This window comes from Somniosus microcephalus, chromosome 3 (assembly GCF_052327205.1).
Source record: "Somniosus microcephalus isolate GS21.2 chromosome 3, FLI_Smic_1.0, whole genome shotgun sequence".
Lineage (NCBI taxonomy): Eukaryota > Metazoa > Chordata > Chondrichthyes > Squaliformes > Somniosidae > Somniosus > Somniosus microcephalus.
Window position 1 is genome coordinate 346,761,069 of NC_140989.1, and position 22,957 is coordinate 346,784,025.

At 49.4% G+C, this 22,957-nt stretch overlaps 1 protein-coding gene across 4 annotated transcripts in view; it reads left to right on the forward strand.

The window, feature by feature from the left end:
• bcar3 (BCAR3 adaptor protein, NSP family member) overlaps nt 1–22,957 on the forward strand; it is a 219,140-nt gene that overhangs the window by 102,566 nt on the left and 93,617 nt on the right. For 2 of the 4 annotated variants that reach the window (XM_085983300.1, XM_085983301.1), the window contains exon 4: nt 22,498–22,807. In XM_085983300.1, the coding sequence (XP_085839426.1) occupies nt 22,498–22,807 (310 nt within the window). Of the gene's footprint in view, nt 1–14,447; nt 14,762–15,428; nt 15,695–22,497; nt 22,808–22,957 lie in introns of those variants that run through there. The other 2 variants (XM_085983302.1, XM_085983303.1) reach the window with 2 other exon arrangements.

Sequence of the window (22,957 nt, forward strand, 5' to 3'; positions counted from 1 at the left end):
CGAAAGCAGTAATATTGCCAGTCTTCGGCATCTTGAACATCTAAAATGGCGCTTCCCGCGCTTTTCCTCCGTCCCCGATGGATCAAAATGGCGCCTCCCGCGCTTTTCTTTCTTCCCCGCCGAGTTAAGATGGCGCCTCCCGCACTTTCCCGCCGCTGCCGCTGCTGCCAACGCTGTTCTCCGCGGTTCCCGTTGCGACCTGCAGCTTTTCGCGGTATTTCTATTTTTTTTTATATATCGCTTCAATAGTTTCTCCGTTACTTGGAGAACCGTTCCCGTCGTGGAGCGGACCCTCTGGGACTTTCCCCTCCCTCTGTTCAGTCCGAACGCCGACCTGCTTTGCAGCAGCGGCCGTGCCCTGAGTGCTCCACCCTCTTTCTCTCTTTGCTTCTGCTTCCCGACTCGCTGCCCGGCCCCGTTGCAGAGCCACCCGATCGAGCTCTAGCCCGCCGCAGCCCAGGAAGGATCAGTGCACGACCTGCCACCAGCCCGTTTAGCTGGTGAAACCACAGTTTTTTTTTCTTGCTTCTGGCTTCGACCTTCTCCTGAGGAATCGATCTCCTTGAGGTGCTGCCGAATTGCAGGTAAGTTCATTTCTAACTCGTCGCCACTGTTAGATCCGTGTGTTAATGGAGACACGGAATGCAGGAGTTGATTTAACAAGTGTTTACTGAACAAAGTCTGGAGGTGAACTAACTACACAAGACGCTATACAGGCTTATATACCCGAGTGGTCACTACTGGTACTACAGTATACAGGGGCTTCAAAAACATAGTTCCTCTTAAAGGTACATACACTACAGTTTTGGTGTCCATACTTAAGAAAGGACATACTTGCTCTCGAGTCAGTACAAAGAAGGTTCACTCGGTTAATCCCGGGGATGGACATATGAGGAGAGGTTGAGTAGATTGGGACTCTACTCATTGGAGTTCGGAAGAATGAGAGGCGATCTTATTGAAACATATAAGATTGTGAAGGGGTTGGATCGGGTGGATGCGGGGAGGATGTTCCCGATGATGGGTGAAACTAGAACTAGGGGGTATAGTCTTAGAATAAGGGGCTGCTCTTTCAAAACTGAGATGAGGAGGAACTACTTCACTCAGAGGGTGGTAGGTCCATGGAATATGCTGCCCCAAAAAGCTGTAGAAGCTACATCATTACATAAATTTAAAACAGAAATAGACAGTTTCCTAGAAGTAAAGGGAATTAAGGGTTACAGAGAGTGGGCAGGAATTTGGACATGAGTCTAGGTTCGGATTGGTCATGGCCCTGTGGGTAGCGGAGCGGGCCCAGGGGCCATGTAGCCTGACCTCCTATTTCGTGTGTCTAATTCTGTTAGATTCAGGAGATGGTTCTGTGATAGTAGATTGGCGGTTAGGATCAGATCAGCCATGATCTTATTGAATGGCGGAGCAGGCTCGAGGGGCCGATTGGCCTACTCCTGCTCCTATTTCTTATGTTCTTATGTTTTAGAAGAATCGAGCTCTGTGCAAACGAGCATTTACCTTCGAATCCTAACCCGTTGAAAGGGCACTTTCACATTAGAAGGATTGCAGCTGATAACAGATGTGCAGTTCTCCCACACAGATCCCACACAAACTCAGGATAGTGCGCATCCCCGATTTCCTTCGTCCCATCATTGGCGGCCGTGCCTTCAGCTACCTAGGCCCTAGGCCCCCAAGCCCTGGAATTCCCTCCCTAAACCACTCCGCCTCTCTAACTCTCTCTCCTCCTTTAAGACGCTCCCTAAAACCTACCTGTCCTGGCCAATAATTATCCCTCAACCAACATCACTAAAACAGATCATCTGGTCATTATCACATTGCAGTTTGTGGGACCTTGCTGTGTGCAAATTGGCTGCTGCGTTTTCTACATTACAACAGTGACATTTAAGCACTTCAAAAATACTTTATTGTCTGTAAAGCTCTTTGGGACAACCTGAGGTTGTGAAAGGTGCTATATAAATGCAAGACTTTCTTTCTTTACCTCTTTGAAAAGCTTTTGGTCACCTGTCCTTATATCTCCTTATGTGGCTCGGTGTCAAATTTTGTTTGATAATCGCTCCTGTGAAGTGCCTTGGGATGTTTTACTATGTTAAAGGCACTATATAAAAGCCTTGTTGTGCAGTTCTGTTCTCTGTACTCCTGTGTTTGTATTGTGGCATTGCCACATTGGGGAAACACTGTGTGTATGTAGATAAACCTGTATAATCCCCTTTTAACTGCTGTATTCCCCTCCCCCCGCAAGACAGTTGCAAGCTGAGAGGAATAAGGCACGTTCAGACTTGCCTGCTGCTGATAGAAGGAAAACCAATCAGGTTCCAGCAGGTGACCAATCCGTGAGTCATCACAGGTTCGCGGGCTTCACGAATTCAGCACAGTATTGTGAGAGTTGGAGTAAAGACCTATTTCTTGTAGCTCGCTGTGTTGCCTATTTCTTTACGCGGGAGACCGTAGTCCCCCACATTGGTGACCCCGAATGTCGGCGGCCGAAGCCCCCGACTCACGCAGCCCTACAGAGGCCAGCAATGACCCGATGGCAGCCAGCAGCAGCCTGATGTCAGCCGGCGCCGCGTCCTTGAAGCTCCCCACCTTCTGGGAACACCAAGCACCAGCTTGGTTCGCGCACTCGGAGGCCCAATTCACCCTTCGCAGGGTTCAAGACGATGAAGAAAGGTACCTCCACGTAGTCTCAGCACTAGCAAGCTCTACCGCCGCCGAAGTTCTCAACCTGCTGGGGAACCCACCACAGACCAGCAAGTACTCAACCATTAAGGGCCGCTTGCTGCAGGCTTACGGCCTGTCCAAGGAGGAGAGGGCCCGCAGGCTTCTCTCACTACCAGGCCTCGGCGATTCTACCCCAACCCAGTTGATGAGCCGGATGCTTGCGCTCCTGGGCTCTGAACCGCAGTGCTTTTTGTTTCGGGCCCTTTTCCTCAGCCTGCTTCCTCAGCAGGTACAGACTGCCCTCGCGGGGTCCCCGATCACGGACTGCGTACAACTGGCAGCCGCCGCGGACAAAGTTTTCGCCGTCGCCCAACTCGGCTGTGCAGCCGCAAGGCTCCCCGACACCACCGAGCGCACGCCGCCACGCCAGGCCGCAGAACTATGCTACTACCACGTGCGTTTCGGCCACAAGGCCCAACGCTGCAGAGCACTCTGCTCTTTCGATCAAACCAAGATGGCCGCCCGGCCCAACGCACCAGCTCCGCGCCGCCGCTTAGGCCCGCTCGACCGCACCCCCGCCGCCACGATGGCCATCGGCACCGCAGGTAAACTGCTGTACATAACCGACTCTCTTTCAGGGCGCAGATTCCTTTGCGACACCGGAGCCCAATGCAGCATAATTCCTGCCTCCCAGCTCGACATCCAGGCAGGCCGCAGCGGCCCACCCCTCGTGGCGGCAAATGGCACAGCCATCGCTACTTTCGGAAAGCGACGGGCCGAGGTTTGTTTCAACAGCCAGCAATTTACGTGGGATTTCGTGACGGCCTCGGTGGCACATCCTTTGCTGGGCACCGATTTTCTTTGCGCCCACGGACTCCTGGTCAACGTCCGCGACAGGCGCCTGATCAATGCAGCAACTTTCGCTTCACTGGCCTGCCAGCAGAGCAACAGCCCGGCCCTCGTCGGGTCCTGCTCCGCCCCGGCGCATGACGACTACGCCCGCCTACTCGCAGATTTCCCGAGGCTCACACAACCGACCTTCTCAGCTGCGGCAGCCAAGCATGGGGTTGAGCACCATATCGCCACTACGGGACCACCAGTTTTCGCTCGAGCCAGACGCCTGGACCCAGCCAAGATGGCGGTGGCCAAGGAAGAATTCGCCATGATGGAAAAACTGGGCATCATCCGCCGCTCGAACAGCCCTTGGTCATCCCCCCTCCACATTGTGCCCAAGCCGGGCGGTGGCTGGCGCCCCTGCGGCGACTACACACGGCTCAACAATGCCACCACGCCCGATAGATACCCCATTCCGCACATCCAAGACTTCTCGGCACACCTAGCAGGAAAGTCTGTCTTTTCCAAGGTCGACCTGATTCGCGGCTACCATCAGGTCCCCGTCCACCACGCAGACGTCCAGAAGACGGCGGTCATCACCCCCTTCGGACTGTTCGAGTTCCTGCGCATGCCCTTCGGGCTTAAGAACGCCGCACAGGCCTTCCAACGGCTCATGGACTCCGTCCTACGGGACCTGAGCTTCCTGTTCGTCTATCTGGACGATATCCTCGTGGCCAGTACCAGCAAGGCCGAGCACATCGCGCATTTGCGCTCCCTTTTCCAGCGCCTCAGCCAACACGGGCTAATCGTCAACCCGGCCAAATGCCAGTTTGGAGCAGCCCAAATTGACTTTCTCGGCCACAGAATCTCGCCAAGGGGAGCCATTCCCCTACCTTCCAAGGTGCAGGCGGTGGCGGACTTTCCCCAGCCCACCTCGGTTAAGGCGCTGCAGGAATTTTTGGGGATGGTCAATTTCTATCACCGGTTCATGCCCAAGGCTGCTGCACTCATGCGCCCCCTTTACGAAGCCACCAGGGGCAAAACGGGCAAAGAGCAACTCACCTAGTCCAGCGAGATGGCGACAGCCTTCCACCAGACCAAAAGCGCCTTGGCCAACGCCACACTACTGGCCCACCCCATCCCGGGCGCCAAGACCGCCCTCACCACGGATGCCTCGGATTACGCCGTCGGCGCCGTCCAGCAACAGTGGGTCGAAGGCGCGTGGCAGCCACTGGCATTTTTCAGCCGACAGCTGCGCAAGAACGAGCAGGCCTACAGCACGTTCGACAGAGAGCTCCTGGCCCTGTTCCTGGCAATCCGGCACTTCCGTTTCCTTCTGGAAGGCTGGCCGTTCACCGCATTCGTGGACCACAAGCCGCTCACTTTCGCCATGGCCAAAGTAACCGAACCCTGGTCCGCGTGCCAACAGCGCCAACTCAACTTCATCTCGGAGTTTACCACGGACATCCGCCACGTCGCCGGCAAGGACAATTTGGTGGCCGACTGCCTCTCAAGACCCTCGCTCCACGCAGTGCACCTGTGCGTCGACTACGCCAGCATGGCGAGAGACCAGGCTGCCAATGCGGAGATCCAGGCCCTCAGGACGTCAACTACCAGCCTCACCCTGGCCGACATCCACTTCCACGCAGCCGGCACAACCCTCCTGTGCGACGTCTCAGTCCCCTCGCCTAGGCCGGTCGTTCCATCCGCCTGGCGCAAGCGAGTTTTCGACATCATCCACGGCCTTTCACATCCAGGGATGCGTGCGTCTCAGAAACTTATGTCCACCAAGTTCGTCTGGCCTGGACTCCACAAGGATGTGAGAGACTGGACCAACACATGCGTGCCGTGTCAGCGCGCTAAGGTCCAGCAGCACACCAAGGCGCCATTGGAGTGTTTCCCGGTGCCCGAGAGGCATTTCGACCACGTCCACGTCGATCTGGTAGGCCCCTTGCCGCCATCGCACGGTTTTACACACCTGCTCACGATCGTCGACCGCACCACCAGATGGCCCGAGGTGGTTCCCCTCGCCTCCACCACCACGACCGACGTCGCACGAGCATTCGTCTCGACATGGGTGGCCCGGTTCGGCGTGCCGACTGACATATCCTCGGACAGAGGCCCCCAGTTCACCTCCCACTTGTGGAATGCCATCATCGCCGGCTTCGGCACCAAGTTGCACAGGACAACAGCCTACCACCCGCAGGCCAACGGGCTCTGCGAGCGCTTTCATCGTTCTTTGAAAGCCTCCCTCCACGCCAGCCTGGCCGACACCAGCTGGATCGACAAACTACCCTGGGTTCTCCTGGGATTGCATACTGCGCCCAAAGAGGACCTCCGCGCCTCTGCGGCCGAGATGGTCTACGGCCAACCGCTCAGAGTACCAGGCGACTTCCTCCCCCTGACAACGGAGCCGTGGTCGGCCGCCAGACAGCTTTCCCTGCACCAGGACGCGGCCCAGCAATTCTGTCCTGTGCCCACTTCGCAACACGGCCCGCAGCCGTCCTACGTGCCTCGAGACTTACGACATGCGGAGTTCGTCTTCGTGCGCTGGGACGTGCACAGAGGCCCGCTGCAGGCACCATACACCGGCCCCTTCCCAGTATTGGAGACGGGGGACAAAGCTTTTCTTATCGATGTCGGCGGGAAGCCGGACCTTATTTCAGTAGACCGCCTCAAACCGGCGCACCTGGACCTCAGCTTCCCGTTTCGGCTGGCTCTTCCCCCACGGCGGGGCAGACCTCCCGCGTTGGCGGCGGCCCCACAAGAGGACCAAGACACGCCCGAACCTTACTTCCCGGCCGCCGCCCCACCTTCGCCGGCAGACCAGCCGCCAGACCAGCCGACGAACCAACCGGCCGACCTCCCAGACAGCCCTCCTCACACGCCAGATAGCTACTACAGCCGCTACGGCCCCTTGGTCAAACCTCCGCAGAGACTGACTTTTACAGTTAACGAGGATTCTGGGGGGGCGTATGTGGCATTGCCACATTGGGGAAACACTGTGTGTATGTAGATAAACCTGTATAATCCCCTTTTAACTGCTGTATTCCCCTCCCCCCGCAAGACAGTTGCAAGCTGAGAGGAATAAGGCACGTTCAGACTTGCCTGCTGCTGATAGAAGGAAAACCAATCAGGTTCCAGCAGGTGACCACTCCGTGAGTCATCACAGGTTCGCGGGCTTCACGAATTCAGTACTGTATTGTGAGAGTTGGAGTAAAGACCTATTTCTTGTAGCTCGCTGTGTTGCCTATTTCTTTACGCGGGAGACCGTAGTCCCCCACAGTATAACCCGACCGGAAGAGGACTGATGGTATAGAAATTGTGAGTTTCTAAATCCCCACCAGATCAAGCACCTCTTGTTGCACAAGTTTAATTCGGGGAGTCTGCTTGCTTTGCTACACACCTCTACTGTTGGGTCTTTTGTGTTACGCTGCGGAGTGCAGTTGGGGAACTGTTAGCTGCCCATATCGAAACGGAACAAAGTCTCTCGCCAAAGAACGGAATCAAAATTAAGTAAGTGTGGAGTGTAGCAGTGACACAGTGCTTACAGCTTCAGCAGATTCCTGTACTTACAGCCTCCACTTCAGTTTCCCTTTAGGCATTAAATTCCAATCCTGGCAATCTAGGCGTGAGCTGGGGTTCACCCAGGATTGTCTGATAGACTGATAATTGAATCCTGTAGTCTTCACCAAGTGGTTGGCAACACTATTGTCTGATAATAATAATGACTCCTCTTTCTGTGCTGTACACTTCATGTAATTCTATGTAACATATAAACACTGGGGTTCAGATCAGGTCTCAACCAAATAAGATTTGCCCAGTATATTTATATGCTTGCCTACATTCACAACAGTGACTACGCTTCAAAAAGTACTTCAATGGCCATGAAGCACTTTGGGACGTCCTGAGGACATGAAAGGTGCAAAATAAATACAAACTATTTCTTTCTTTCTCTCGCTCTCTCTCTCTTTCATTCTTTCTTTCTCTCTCTCTTCCTTTCATTCTCTTCTTTCTTTCTCTCCTTTGTTCTTTCTTTCTCTCTTTCTCTCTCTCTTTCATTCTTTCTTTCTCTTTCTTTCTCTCCTTTGTTCTTTCTTTCTCTCTCTCCTTTCTCTCTTTCTCTCTCTTTCTTTCTCTCTCTCTCTCTCTCTCTTTCATTCTTTCTTTCTCTCTTTCTCTGTCTCTCTTTCTTTCTCTCTTTCTCGCTCTCTCTCTTTCTCTCTCTTTCATTCTTTCTTTCTCTCTTTCTCTGTCTCTCTTTCTTTGTCTCTTTCTTTGTCTCTTTCTTTCTCTCTTTCTTTCTTTCTTTCTTTCTTTCTTTCTTTCTTTCTTTCTCTCAAGTAGACCCAAGGCATGATTTGGACAAGAGGAAACGATTGACCAACACCTGCCATGCTGCCCAGTACTGTAGGGCCCAAGATATTGCTGGGGGTTGAGTAAGTCAGCCTGCAGGAGCCTGGTTTGAATCAAATTACTGCCAAGCTGGGGTTTTTTTTTAATAGAAAATCGAGAAAGTTTTCAAAATAGTTTGAGGATGAGTTGAGTGCATTCTATTTGTTAGAAGTATCCGGGAAGATTTTGAGTTTGACTTGGACCAGGGAGAGTGGGGAAGTTTCCAGAAGTTTGGCGAATGCATAACTGAACACACTGGAGCCGCAGGTGGGCACAAGCAGCTCACAAAAGGGATGTCAGCTCTGTAGAAACAAAACTCTCCCCTCTTCTCTGAAAGGACCGACTCTTCTCAGGTGACAGTTCTCCAGCCAATAGCAACTGCCCATCAGCTAGTCCTCATGTTTCAGCTTCTGATTTGATTTGTTGGCATGTTAATCGATTGCGGGGGGTGGGGGGGGGCATCATGGCTGTTCTCACCCACTGTCCAAATGTACAGACGTTCCAGCGGTGGTCGTTGGAGGGCGTCCTGGAGCAGGGAAGCGGCTGATTATTTTTTTCCCCTGGAGGGTGGGGGAGGGGCACTGAGATTGATTGTGGAGCCCCAACTCCACCTGGGGCGTTCTGCTCCGTATGGAAAGTGCATTTACCCATTGAGTCCGCGGGATGACTGACGTAAGAAAACTACTAGGCACTTGGTCTGAGTATTAAACAAGGCTTTAATCAACTGTTTTTCAACATGGAGATCTAGTTGTGTCCTTCACTAGTTCCTGTTAAAGAATGTCCTGAGCAAGCTGGGCCCATGCCCGAGTATTTATACTCTCCCTGGACAGCGCCACCAGCAGGCCGCCCAGTATCATTTCATAAGTCATTTCCACATGAATGACAAGATTCATGTCAATGACTAAGGATGCCAGCTGTTTGACAGAAATGACTAGAGTCTTACGATTTTCACAAGACCTAAGGAAAGGCATGAAGGATTTCTGAAAATGTTTGACAGGGTTAGATGCCGCTCCTCTCACTTACCTGAGGTGTCACTGCAGGGGAAAAGAAAGAGAGACTTGCATTTATATAGCGCCTTTCACGACCTCAGGATGTCCCAAAGCGCATAATAGCCAATAAAGTACTTTTGAAGAGTGGTCACTGTTGTAATGCAGGACTGGCGGAAATGGTTCTGTAATGTGCTGGGGCTCCCGGTGCATGGTGGGCTGGATTCCACAGCACTGGCAACTACACAGAACCAGCTGGGTGCATGCGGTGCCTTGAAAGTCGCAATCCCGGCTATCATTGCTGGTCGATGGTTGGAAGAGGCCTGTGAAAACCACATTGATGGCCTGTCTGCATTTGGGAGGGGGGAGGGGATGGTGGGGGATTGGGGGGTGGGGGAGGGATGGTGGGAGATTGAGGGGAGGGAATGGAAGGAGAGGCGAGCGATGCTGGCAGTAGCTGCTGACATTGGTTCTCTCCTCCTTGGTGGCAGCTAATGTGGTATAGAGAGAGCCGTTGACATGAATCAGTCATTCATGAAAGAAAGACTTATGAAATAATACTGAGCAGCCTGTGGGTGGCACTGTCCAGGGAGAGTATAAATACTCGGGCACGGGCCCAGCTTGTGCAGGACATTCTTAACAGGAACTAGTGAAGGACACAACTAGACTGCCATGTTGTAAAACAGTTGATTTAAGCTTTGTTTAATGCTTAGACCAAGTGCCTAGTAGTTTTTTTACGTCGGCCATTACTGAGACGAGGCAGAGCACCTTTGAGAAACGGTGTATTGAAACACATTTTCCTAAGTCAGTCCCACACTTCCAGCGCAGCACCATTTTTAGGCACTGATTGTGAGCATTCTTTCCAATGCAGCATATCGAGAAATTACTGCCCTGAAGTTAATATCAGTCACGGCGCTTAACCAGTCGACACAGTTAATAGAGCAACAGTAAAATAATCCAGTGATCATGATGTTACTGCTGTATGTTTTCTCTCATTGATAACGAACACCAACACTCTCAGGATGTTTCTATGAAAGCTCTAGTTATACCGGCTACTTCACTTCACAAGAAGTTTGCTTAATGCGTGAAAAAGCCTTTGCCAATGTTTTTTTAATGATTTCATGGGTGATGGTGCCCCCTGAGTACCTTGCCCGAGGGGACCGTGCTTTGTGTATGAACCTGGAGACTGAGAGTTACACGGCAATCAAAGGAAAAGGCTGCTGCTGCTGCTGCCGCAGTGTGAAAACACTAACTTGTCAGGAAATTTGTATTTTCTTTATTCTTCCAGAGTTAGTCAGGAAAGGGTTTTAACGCCAAGGAATCTGCTGTTGTCTGCCCAAGGCAGAGTCATGTTAAATCCTCTCTACTATTACCTGGGCGATACAGAATGGAATTAAATCAGCGATGAATATGTCACACCGCACATATTACGGCCCGGAATTTCCGTGAACTTTTCAGCGTAGATGCGGCGTAAGAGTGGAGTCGTGCCCTATTTTTCTGAGGAAATTGACTTCTGCCTGTTTTACGCCGAAAAATCGCTCCGCGCGAATTTCCTCAATCTTTGCGGCACTTCCGAGATACACCCGCTCATTTACATAGCCACGCCCCCATGCAAAAGACCAGCTCGTGCCAGTTTCCTGCATTCACACCAGTAATGCGCGGATGAAGATTTACCCCCAAAAATGGGACCCAAAGCCACCTGGCTGGAGGAGTGTCTGCATTTCTCAGGTCTGAAGCTTCAAATTTTTTTTTTTTTTTAAAGGGGCACCTTTATAATTATTGACGCTTCCTTGTTCAAAAATACTTGTTTTATTTCCTTCTATATAAATAATTTTAACTGTTAAATAGAAACTTGTCAGTGTTTGCCCTAGAGATTCCAATATTATTTTCCAAGTTCCCCTCCAGTGCACCATCAATAAAAATTCAACAAAATACATAAATTGCAAGATCTGGAAGATTCGCTATAGAACTGTGTTAGTGTACTCATAGAATCATAGAAAACTTACCACACAGAAAGAGGCCATTCGGCCCATCGTGTCCGTGCCGGTCGGAAAAGTGCTACCCAGCCTAATCCCACCTTCCAGCACTAGGTCCGTATCCCTGTAGGCTGTGGCTCTTCAAGTGCGTATCCAAGTTCTTTTTAAATGTGATGAGGGTTTCCGCCTCTACTTGTGTAGGTTCTAAAGAACTGTGTTCATGAAGTTTCATTTTACCCACTTACGTTTTGTAAATAACTGAAGCACAACTGCAGAGTTCGCAATTGCTGACTGCTTCATTGTTATCTGGTTTGCTGAAATAGAGATTGGTGGATTGGGCAGGAGAGATTTTGCAAGTTTTTAAAGCATTCTTGGGATGTGGGCATCACTGGCGAGGCTGGCATTTATTGTCCATCCCCTAGTTGTCCTGAGAAGATGGTGATGAGTGAGCTTTCTTCGTAGTCCTTGTAGCGGTTTGATACAACTGAGTGTTTGCTCGGCTAGCTCAGAACAGTTGAGAGTCAACCATGTTGGTGTGGGACTGGAGTCAAATATAGGCCAGACTGGAGTCAAATATAGGCCAGACTGGGTATACCCAGGTAAAGGTATATTTCAAAATACAGGAAACTCTTTTTTTATCTGGGACCGGCGTGGTGCCGGTTTATCAAAAAGTCCAGATTACAGAAAGGTATAGTAAAAGGTACGAGAGTCCCGTACACGGCCACAGATCCAGGCGTCCCTGTTGCATAGCAACAGGTGCAGGAACACCATCCACAGATCCAGGCGTCCCTGTTGCATAGCAACAGGTGCAGGAACCCCGGTTACACGGCCACAGATCCAGGAACGGCCACTAACATGAAGTAAAACTTACCTGAACCTACTCCTGAATTTTGCCGGTTAATAGAGATTTCCGGTTATTTTAAGTGCTGGTAAATCGAGAGTTTCCTGTAAATAAATATTGGTCCAATTCAGCAATGCAATTACTTGTAAAGATGGCTGTACAAAACCATTTGATCCCGTTGTAGCTACTGTTCTAATTTGGTTTTCTAAAAAAATCACATTTGGGCCTCTTTAATTAGTTGCTCTTATCAAACACTAACATCGTGAAGCACAAGGTTGAATTTATTAGAAAGTTTGATTGTTTAAAGAAAGATACCATGAAGTAAAAGTGGGAGCATACAGGTGTATAGTATTGCTCAACTTTATTAGGACATGACCAAAACAACCATTAATTTAAGCCTCTGTCCAGCCATTTAAACTACAGACAGTAGAATGCAAGATAATACTGGTGAATTTGTGCTTGTTTTACGTTCTACCGTAGGCACATGTGCGGCACAGGTCATTTGGGCGTAAGTTCTCGTCGGCAAGATCAACGCAGAAACTGCCGTAAATTTTGGTGTAATTTCTGCCTGTGCGATCCAGGAAACTCCGGGCCTATATGACGGTTGCTATTTCTACTCCTGCCTTGAAGGAACATAGGAGCAGGAATAGGCCATTCAGCCCATCCAGCCTGTTCCGCTATTCAATTAGATCATGACTGATTTACCTCAACTCCACTTTCCCGCCCTATCCCATATCCCTCGATTCCCTTAGCATCCAAAATCTATCAATCTCAGTCTTGACTACACACAATGACTGAGTATCCACAGCCCTCTAGGGTAGAGAATTCCAAAGATTCACAACCCTCTAAGTGAAAAGCATGAGATCCCCGGCCATCATTATTCGGGTCGAGTAAGTTATCAATCCAGGGATCTCCTCTGTGCACCGCAGGGACAGGCAGCTGATGATTTTTTTTACCCATCATTCCTCGATCTCTTTTCCCATGATTCCATGTATTAATTCATCTCCAGTTCTAACATTGCAGTTTGTACAATTCCTACCTGCAGCCAGTTCCAGGCTGGTTAATCCGAATGACTTATTCCCGCCCCCCCCCCCCCCAAGGTGTTGACTCCTGCTGAGGTACGCTTCCATGGGCTCTGTCCCCCAGACAGTAGGCAAACAGTCGAGGATGAACCTAGATTGTGAGGCCCTGAAATTCCATCGGGATAGTGGATACAGTAGCATAGTGGTTATGTTACTGGACTAGTAATCTGGAGGGCCGGATTGATGATCCAGAGACATGAGTTCACAATCCCACCATGGCAGCTGGGAAATACAAATTCAGTTAATTAAATAAAAACTGGAATAAAAAAAAAATCTAGTATCAGTAATGGTGACCATGAAACCACTGGATTGTCGTAAAAACCTATCTGGTTCACTAATGTCCTTCAGGGAAAGAAATCTTCCATCCTAACCCAGTCTGGCCTATATGTGACTCAAGACCCACAGCACTGTGGTTGACTCTTAACTGCCCTCTGAAATGGCAGCTCACCCCCACCTTCTCGAGGGCAATCAGGGATGGGCAATAAATGCGGGCCTTGCTGGCGACGCCCACATCCCATGAACGAATATAAAGAAAAATTATACCAATCTCCTGCCTCCAGCAGCAGACCGGCAAACTCCCCAGGGAAAGGGCGTAAGCGATTTATATAGGCTGTTTCCCTGGGGGGTTACCCCAGTCTCCCATGGGAGTTCTGGCAGAAGACTGGGATTTCAGGGCCATGGTATCGGGGGCCATTTTGCGATGGGGGCCATCATAGCTGGGTCTGATCCTGTCTCACCCGATGTCCCGTTATCAGCAGCAGTCACTGGGTAGCGAGCAGGAGCATGAACCCTGGCCAATTTCCCCCTCCCCAAGACCCAGGAGCACATTGGCCAATTGTAACACTGTTGCTGCTTTGGCTCAGATCGGCAAACCTGGCCCAGACTGGAAATTGAACCTGGGACATTCCTGGTCTGGATGACTCAGTACCACACTGGGCAATGTCTTCACTAAGTAAGCCTGCAGGAAGCATGAATTGTTGTTAAAGAGAGTGGGGTTAGACTAGATGGTGCAGACTTGATGGGCTGATTGGCCTTGAACTGTGCTGCGTCATGCAGTGGTTCTGGATGATATTACTCGGCACATTGTTCCGTATTTCTGTTTTTTTTTTAAATGTTCTAATTTGTTAAAAGTGGTAAAAACAGAGCAAGGGGCAGAGATTACAACAGGTCAGTTCTTTTCCAAGAAAAAAATACAAGTAGCAGAGTTGAGTCAAATCCTCTTCACAGCGCTGACCCTGAAACAGACAGCTGATATTGAGAGTGCTTTGCATCCAGAACTGCATTAAAAAAAACAACAGCCAATTAGGAACAAAGTCTGAGCCCAAATTGCCTCCTGCGACCGGCACCTTGGGACGTTTTACTATGTTAAAGGCGCTATATAAATGCAAGTAGTAGTTGTTGATGGTGGGCAGTGTCTAATTGACACAAAGAACAATATTACGATTTATAATTCTAATGTTTCTTTAGTTAATTGCACTTTATACCTAAGTTACATTCGTGGGAGCCTTCTCTCCACTGGGAAAAACACTGGGCCGACCTCTATTGGTTTATCAAAAGAGGCAGGGCCCTAATTGCTTGTGGATTGGTGCGGTATGGTTTGAGTAAGTTCAGTGACATGCTTTATAGTGATTGCTGGTCAGATGAGCAGCTCTGACTGGGTTCCTCAGTGCCCACACTGGGGTGTGGCTGTGAAGCAGTAGATGAGAGGTCAGAGCAGTGCCTCTTCGAGAAGTGTGTGCTCTACACTGACAGCAGCAGCAGCAGCAGCACTTTGGGACTGTGACTGTGGGGAGTGGGTGAGGGGGGGCGATTTAAAAAAAAAAAGCAGAACTTCATAAATAATTCTTCAGTGCTTTGATGTGTAATCTGGCAGAGAGCCCCAGGCTCAGCCTGCTGTGCATACACGGCTCAGTTGTGTGAAAGACACTGGATTCAGTGTGTGGAGCTCCATTTAAAAAAAACCCTCATCATTTATTGGAGGTAGGTAGAGATTGGTTCTCAAGTTAGCTGTCGTTGAAAGTTCCTGTTAACTTTGGGACCTACAGTGTCTTTGCCCATGATGAACCCATCTGTTTTCTCTTTAGACAGTTCAGTAAAACCGCACTGTGTTGAGAGATGATGGCTTAAAGGTTGCTACTTTAAGGCATAAATGTTTTCAGTTTGAGTGTTTCTTATATTTAGATATGTGTGTCCTAGCAGCTATTTTCTGGTGTGCTCCTCGATGTGACCATAGTTTTTACTTGGTTTACTTGTGAACGTTTCGATGTATCGTAAAATCTTGTTCTGTATTTCTGCCCCGGGGTCGCTGCTTCTGACATTAACATTCGTTAAAAGATAAGTGATTGTCGGTGACTTTGACGCGAGGCGCCCTATGGTGCTAATTGTTGGCCGTATCCTTTATCCTGGTGAAGGTCATGGTGCATGTTAATGCCCCACGTTCGTGGCCTTGTGCACATGTGGCCGGGTAAATGATTGTCTACTGTTTAAAGAGCGCACAAACTTGCCAGGGTCTGTCGGCGCGAAATGCTTAACTTTCTTTATGAAACACTTTTGTGCAGCAAGTGTTTATTGCCTCGGTTGCAATAGCCACTGCAGCTCTCTGCTGGACGGTCCTGCTGGGAATCTCTCTCACACTCAGCCCGGGGGGGGGGGAGCGCTGTGCTCAATCGACAGGCATCTGAGATACCCATTCGCCCTGATGAAGATTTGTTTCCCCTTTAACTTTACACCTAACGCTTGCCCTCGGTGGCCGAGGAAGCAGACTTGTGGATCGTTCCAAGATGTCTGGGTGATTTTAAAAAAAAATATTCTTTGGTGATCACACTGAGCATCATCAAAAACCTTCTGGAAGGAGCTGATTTTAGAAGTCAAAGCCTTTGGGGGAAGCCAGAGGTTGGGAGACATTCTTCTCCAGTTAAGTATGAAAAGCCAGCAGTGTAGGTTGCAGTGTGACACTATAGAAAACATTGTTCTCCTCAGCATTGTTCAGCGCAGAATGAATTGCCTTTTTGTAACGGTCCTTTGTGTGGGTTAAAGTGCCCTAGAGTCTGAAGTTTGTCTTGAGCTCATAAAATGGTGGCAATTTGTCTGCCAGTTTCAACTAAGCCTATCTGGGATTTGCTTTAAGGTTGTGGTGGAGGTTTGCTCCATTTCCCAGCTGTAATGATAGAAATCTGCCCCTGGACTTCAAATAAAAAAACAAGTGATCTACTCATCGTGTTGTTTATGTCGGTAAATTAGGTGCAATTTAGTGTAGATCAAATGTGAGCCGAGTGTTGTAAACCGCAGGGCTGTAATTTCAAATGTTTTATTTTAAAACTTGCTGTAGTGTTGGAAAGAGACAGGTGGTTGGATAATGTAACCAAACGACAGATTCAATAAATGCCTTTTAAGAACAGCGAGTTCACAATAGTACGATAGCAAAATACTGCAGATGTTGGAAATCCGAAATAACAACAGAAAATGCTGGAAAAACTCAGCAGGTCAGGCAACATCCGTGGAGAGAAATTTGAGTTGACGTTTCGGGTCGAAACCCTTCTTCAAAACTGGAAAGAGAAGAAAATAGATCGAAAGCAGGGTTGCGATCGGACAAAAGAAGTGAAAGAAACAAAAGAGCTAGACGAGATGGTAATAGGCTGAGATTAGGTGTAAAGTGTACTGACAGGGCAAGAGATAGCTGCCAGGTGTGAGAAAGAAACAAAAGGAAAGGGGGGGGGCGGGGAAAGGAGTGGAAAAATTACAAGAAAAAATGTGTAACGGGCCGAGGTTATGATCTGAAATTGTTGAGTTTGCAATAGGAAGCGGCCCCAAAATGATTCTCTCATTCTGCCAGAACACTTCACACCTAGTCTGAGCCGTCTTTTGTCTCCACTAGTCCTATCACCATCTCGTCTGGTTTTGAATACCTCTTAATGTCTCTTCACTTCTTTTGTTCCCTCCCACCCCTGCCTTCGATCTATTTCATTTCCTTTCCAGTTTTGAAAAAGGGTTTCGACCCGAAACGTCAGCTCTAATTTCTCTCCACGGATGTTGCCTGGCCTGCCGAGTTTTTTTCCAGCATTTTCTGTTGTTATTTCCAAAATGATTCTGTTTGGCTTTAAATTTCTCCGAAGGACAGAAGCTGCTTTTATACTGGCCGCTGGTTGAGGTCGGATTCAGGCAGACCTGCTCCTGGCCTTTCCACCACTAAATCCAGCTCCCTGATCCCAGCGGCAGAATCATGGTTCCGCCACTGCAGTAGCCGAGCCGGATGTAACAGTGCTGGGAGACAACCCATGGGAGATTCCGATGTCCCGGCAATCCGACCGACCAACAAGTGGCAGTATAAAAGCAGCGGAAGAGGCCGTGAAATCTGCATTCGAATTTGCCAGCGCTCAGTGGGTGGGTGTTCTCTATTGTCTGATGAGGTGCTGCTGAGCCTCGTAAACCAGGAAGACCCCAGGCTTGATTCCTAATCTGTGCTCAGCATTGAATGAGTTTTCCCTCAGAGCTGTTGAAGCGTGGGGAGGTCAATTGAAAATGTCAAAACTGAGATTGATTCATTTTTGTGGGGTAAGGGTATCAAGGGATATGGAACCAAGGCGGGTAAATGGGGTTAAGATGCAGATCTAATGGCGGAACAGGCTCGAGGGGCTGAATGGCCTGCTCCTGTTCCTACGTACAGTTGGTTTCAGCACCCTTGGGCACCAGGAGAAAAGTTAATGGTAGATCCCACTCCTAATCACGAGGGCAAATGATTCATTAACTCCAATCTGCTCAGACACCGGGTGCAGCTTCACAGCTACTGGAACGATTAATGCAAAGTCATGGTGTTCAGGTCACACGTGGCAAATGTTGAAATCTGGGGAATTTGTTGCTGATCGTCTCCCGCTCGTCAAATCACTTCCCCTCTTGATCGTTGTCCTATGACTCCTGCTGCTAAGTACAGAAGTGCGGACGTCAGGTTTGACTGTGCCGCCCTCACAGTTGATTAGCCTGCTGATGGAAATTGTCCGGGCTCACACATGAAAAATAATCAGAAATGCCAGTACAGTGTCAACATTCTCAAAGCTCCTGCAATAATATACAGACGCTGGTGGGTGGAGATTGAGTGATGATTGAGGGAGACAGCCAGCTAGTAGCAAATGTAAGTGGCTGCTGTAGGCCTCCCAGACCAGCCAGACGTGTAATTTGCATTGGACTTTGCAGCAGCATCATCCTGTGCGGACTTTGCCTGGGCAGCGAGAACTCCCTGCAACCACAATGGAGGTTCCATCACCAGATCTCCCGCCTCCAGGCTCCCACTATTAATCACCCGACATGTCCACCATGATCTCCAGGCTCCCACTATTGGTCACCCGACATGTCCACCATGATCTCCCGCCTCCAGGCTCCAACTATTGGTCGCCCGACATCTCCACCATAGAAACATAGAAGATAGGAGCAGGAGTAGGCCATTCGGCCCCTCGAGCCTGCTCCGCCATTCAATGAGATCATGGCTGATCATCCGAATTCAGTACCCTGTCCCTGCCTTCTCCCCATATCCCTTGATCCCTTTAGCCTTAAGAAATATATCTAACTCCTTCTTGAATATATTTAATGAATTGGCCTCCGCTGCCTTCTGTGGTAGAGAATTCCACAGGTTCACCACTCTCTGGGTGAAATAATTCCTCCTCATCTCTGTTCTAAATGGCTTACCCCTTATCCTTAGATTGTGACCCCTGGTTCTGGACTCCCCAGCCATCGGGAACATCCTGCATCTAGTCTGTCTAGTCCTGTTAGAATTTTATAAGTTTCAATGAGATCCCCTCTCATTCTTCTAAACTCCAGTGAGTATAAGCCCAATCGACCCAATCTCTCCTCATACGTCATTCCTGCCATCCCAGGTATCGGTCTGGTGAATCTTCGCTGCACTCCCTCCATGGTAAGAACATCCTTCCTCAGATAAGGGGACCAAAACTGCACACAATACTCAAGGTCTCACCAAGGCCCTGTACAACTGCAGCGAGACACCCTTGTTCCTGTACTCGAACCCTCTCGCTACGAAGGCCAACATACCATTTGCCTTCTTAACCGCCTGCTGCACCTGCATGCTTCCCTTCAGCGACTGATGCACAAGGACACCCAGGTCTCGTTGCACTTCCCCTTCTCCCAATCTATTGCCATGGGAGTCTGGTGGCGGGAGACCATGATGGACCTGTCGGGTGATTAATGCTGGAAGCCTGGTGGCGGGAGACCATGATGGATGACATAATAAAGACTTACTACACACTTGGTTGTACATAAAGCAAGGCTTTAATCGACTTGTAACAAAGCATGGAGGTCTAGTTAGTAGTCACTAGCTTCCTGTTTCTAGACTGTCTCTGGCCAAGGTGGGCCCATGCCCGAGTATTTATACTCCTCGGGCGGCGCCCTCAGCCTTCCTGTTTTTGCCACCAAAGTGGATAACCTCGCATTTATCCACATTATACTGCATCTGCCATGCTTCTGCCTAATCACCCAACCTGTCCAAATCATACTGGAGTTTCTCGGCATCCTCCTCACAGCACACACTCCCACCCAGCTTTGTATCATCTGCAAACTTGGAGATATTACATCTAGTTCCCTCGTCTAGATCATTTATTTATATATATATATATAATGTATGAATAGCTGCAGTACCCCACTAGTCACTGCCTGCCACTCGGAAAAAGACCCGTTTATTCCAACTCTTTGCTTCCTGTCTGCCAACCAGTTCTCTATCCAAGTCAGTACCTTGCCCCCAATCCCATGTGCCTTAACTTTACACGCTAATCTCTTATGTGGGACCATGATCTCCAGACTCCCACCATTGGTCGCCCGACATGTCCATCATGGTCTCCCGCCGCCAGGCTTCCACCATTAATCACCCGACATGTCCATTGTCATAAATTGCAACTTCTACAAGAAGTACTACTGAACGGCCAGCTGAGGGCGCCGCCCGAGGAGTATAAATACTCTGGTATGGGCCCACCTTGGCCAGAGACAGTCTGGAAACAGGAAGCTAGTGACTACTAACTAGACCTCCATGCTTTGTTACAAGTCGATTAAAGCCTTGCTTTATGTACAACCAAGTGCGTAGTAAGTCTTTATTACGTCATCCATCATGGTCTCCCGCCACCAGGCTTCCAGCATTAATCACCCGACATGTCCATCATGGTCTCCCGCCACCAGACTCCCACCATTGGTCGCCCGACATGTCCACCATGATCTCCATGCTCCCACTATTGGTCGCCCGACATGTCCACCATGATCTCCATGCTCCCACCATTGGTTGCCCGACATCTCCACCATGATCTCTTGCCCCCAGATTCCCACCATTGCCCACCCGACATGTCCACCATGATCTCCAGACTCCCACCATTGGTCGCCCGACATGTCCATCATGATCTCCCGCCGCCAGGCTTCTACCATTAATCACCCGACACGTCCAGCCTCGTGGCGCACCACCTTCCCATGCCAATATGAAAGCGAACAGACTCGGGGCGTGGTTTCAGGGCGGGGAGGGGTTATGGTTGGGTAACCCGGAAGTATGGGTAACCCGGAAGTATGGGTTTCCACGAACGTCCTGGAGTTTTAACTCCAGGGTGGGTTTGGTTTTCTTTTTCTTCCCCGGTTCCCCGCCTGACAGCCAGCCTGATTGACAGGCTTGATGCCTGTCGGACAGAGAACGGTGCGACACTAGGCTGCAGCCCAGGAGCAGGTAGGTTTAGTGGTGGCGAGGGGAGAGATCAGGGTGGAGGGGTGGGTAGCGCATGGTTGGGGGGCTCGGTCATCGCAGGGAGAGATTGGGGTCGGACAGATCGTGGGGTGGGCGGGTCGGTTTACTGGGAAGCTTGTTGGAACTGGAGGAAACACTCCTGCTCCTCCTGGCCCACAAGCAGTGCTGTAAAGGCATTTACCTCATCAATCCAGCCCTTTTCGCCTCCTTTTACCTGCCGGTTTCACTGAGGCCAGGGAAACCCGGCTGACAGCAGTTACAAATAAAAATCATGATAAACTGGAGGCACGTAGCCTCCTTAAAGGGTTTCAACCACCGGCCCGCCACCTGAGAGCGGATTGGTCGCCCGCCCTTCATCCCGCCGCTGTTAAAACCAGAAGTGGGCGGTTTTGAGGCGGCTTGAGTTCTAATTTGAAACTTTTAACATTTTCACTTCCTACCCGACCCAAACCCACCTGTTTTGGGGGTTTTAAATTAACCCCTTTGTTACCCGATTGGATAATTCTTGACTGTCAGTCAAGCAAACTTCCTCCCCGCCCCCCCCCCCCCGACCCCTCCAGTCGAATATTTGTATAGGAGAGTTTACACAAACTAGGGTTGTATTCCCTGGAATTTAGAAGGCTAAGGGGTGATTTAATCGAGATTTTGAAGATATTAAGAGGAACTGATAGTGTAGATAGAGAGAAACCATGTCCACTGGTTGGGGAGTCCAGGAGGCTAGGGGGCATAGTCTAAAAAATTAAAGCCAGGCCTTTCACGAGTGAAATTAGGAAACACTTCTACACATAAAGGGTGGTAGAAGTTTGGAACTCTCTTCCGCAAACAGCAATTGATGCTAGATCGATTGTTAATTTTACATCTGAGATTGATCGATTTTTGCTAACCAAAAATTGGACAAGGTATTAAGGGACATGGGGCAAAGGCGGGTATATGGAGTTAGTCACAGATCAGCCATGATCTCATTGAACGACGGAACAGGCTCGAGGGGCTAAATGGCCTCCTCCTGTTCCTATAAACCAATAAATGAAAGTATTCCAAGAAAATGAAACAAACACACAATTTTGTTTTATTACCCCTGTGATTTTTCTCCTGGTTTACTTACAGCAGCATCTGGGAGATTCGTCTTTAATTCCTGGAGACTCCAGGACAGTCTGGTAGGGTTGACAACTGAACTACCAACCCTTGCTGTTGAGACGCTCACATCAATAATGGCCAATTGGACGAGCTATCAGCGGGCAAACTCTACTCTATTATAAAATTCTAACAGGACTAGACAGACTAGATGCAGGAAGGATGTTCCCGATGGCGGGGGAGTCCAGAACCAGGGGTCACAGTCTAAGGATAAGGGGTAGGCCATTTAGGACTGAGATGAGGAGGAATTTCTTCACCCAGAGAGTGGTGAACCTGTGGAATTCTCTACCACAGAAGGCAATTCATTAAATATATTCAAGAAGGAGTTAGATATATTTCTTAAGGCTAAAGGGATCAAGGGATATGGGGAGAAAGCAGGGACAGGATACTGAATTTGGATGATCAGCCATGATCTCATTGAATGGTGGAGCAGGCTCGAGGGGCCGAATGGCCTACTCCTGCTCCTATCTTCTATGTTTCTATGTTACCCATGGAACCTCACTTGGGAAGGGGAGTAAAATTAAAAAAACATTCCTCCACATAAGATATTGGACGGAGCAGGAACACAAAAGGAGCTTTGTGTTGTGGCCTAATCTCAAAGACTAAAGTCGGCAGACATGAATAGAACCAAATTATCACAGTCATATCAATCCTTTCTGAAGCCTGATATGATGTCCAGTCAGATTTTCAGAAATCTTTGGACCTTTGGAGTTTCTAAAAAAAATCATTTGTAAAGTGAGCTGTTAGTCATTACTGTTAGCTATCGTTAATGGACTCTAATTACCGTGAAGTCTTAAAAGCTTCTTTTGTGCAATGATTAACTGGCGCCTGATTTGTTAATTGTGTCTGTTTGTCTTTCGAAATGCAGAGCTGAAGATGATGGCTGCAGGGAAGTATGCGAGCTTACCTCGCAAGCCCCACGCTGCTCGTAAGTGCTCGCTCACATCTTCGATGGAAGTACTCAACACTTTCACCAATCAGCATTCCAGCTCCCTCCAGAGTATTTCTATCCATGGCACACTCCCGAGAAAGAAAAACGGGAAGGTGTCCGTCATACCTTGTGGCACGTACAGCCCCACGGAAAATCAGTTCCAGTCCCCGCAGCCCCGGTTTCGCAAAGCGTCTTGTGACATCATCGAGGAGCATCCGTTACATGATGTCAAGGAATTCCATTCCAGGTAACTGATCGTGGCGTTAGTTATGTCAATACGCTCAGGGTGGATGGGGAGTGATTCAAACTGGCTGCGAGGGTGGGGGGGCCTCAGGAGGAGGACGAGAAGGATCACCGCTCAGCACTTCTCACGGAAGATGCTTTTGAATGCTTCATC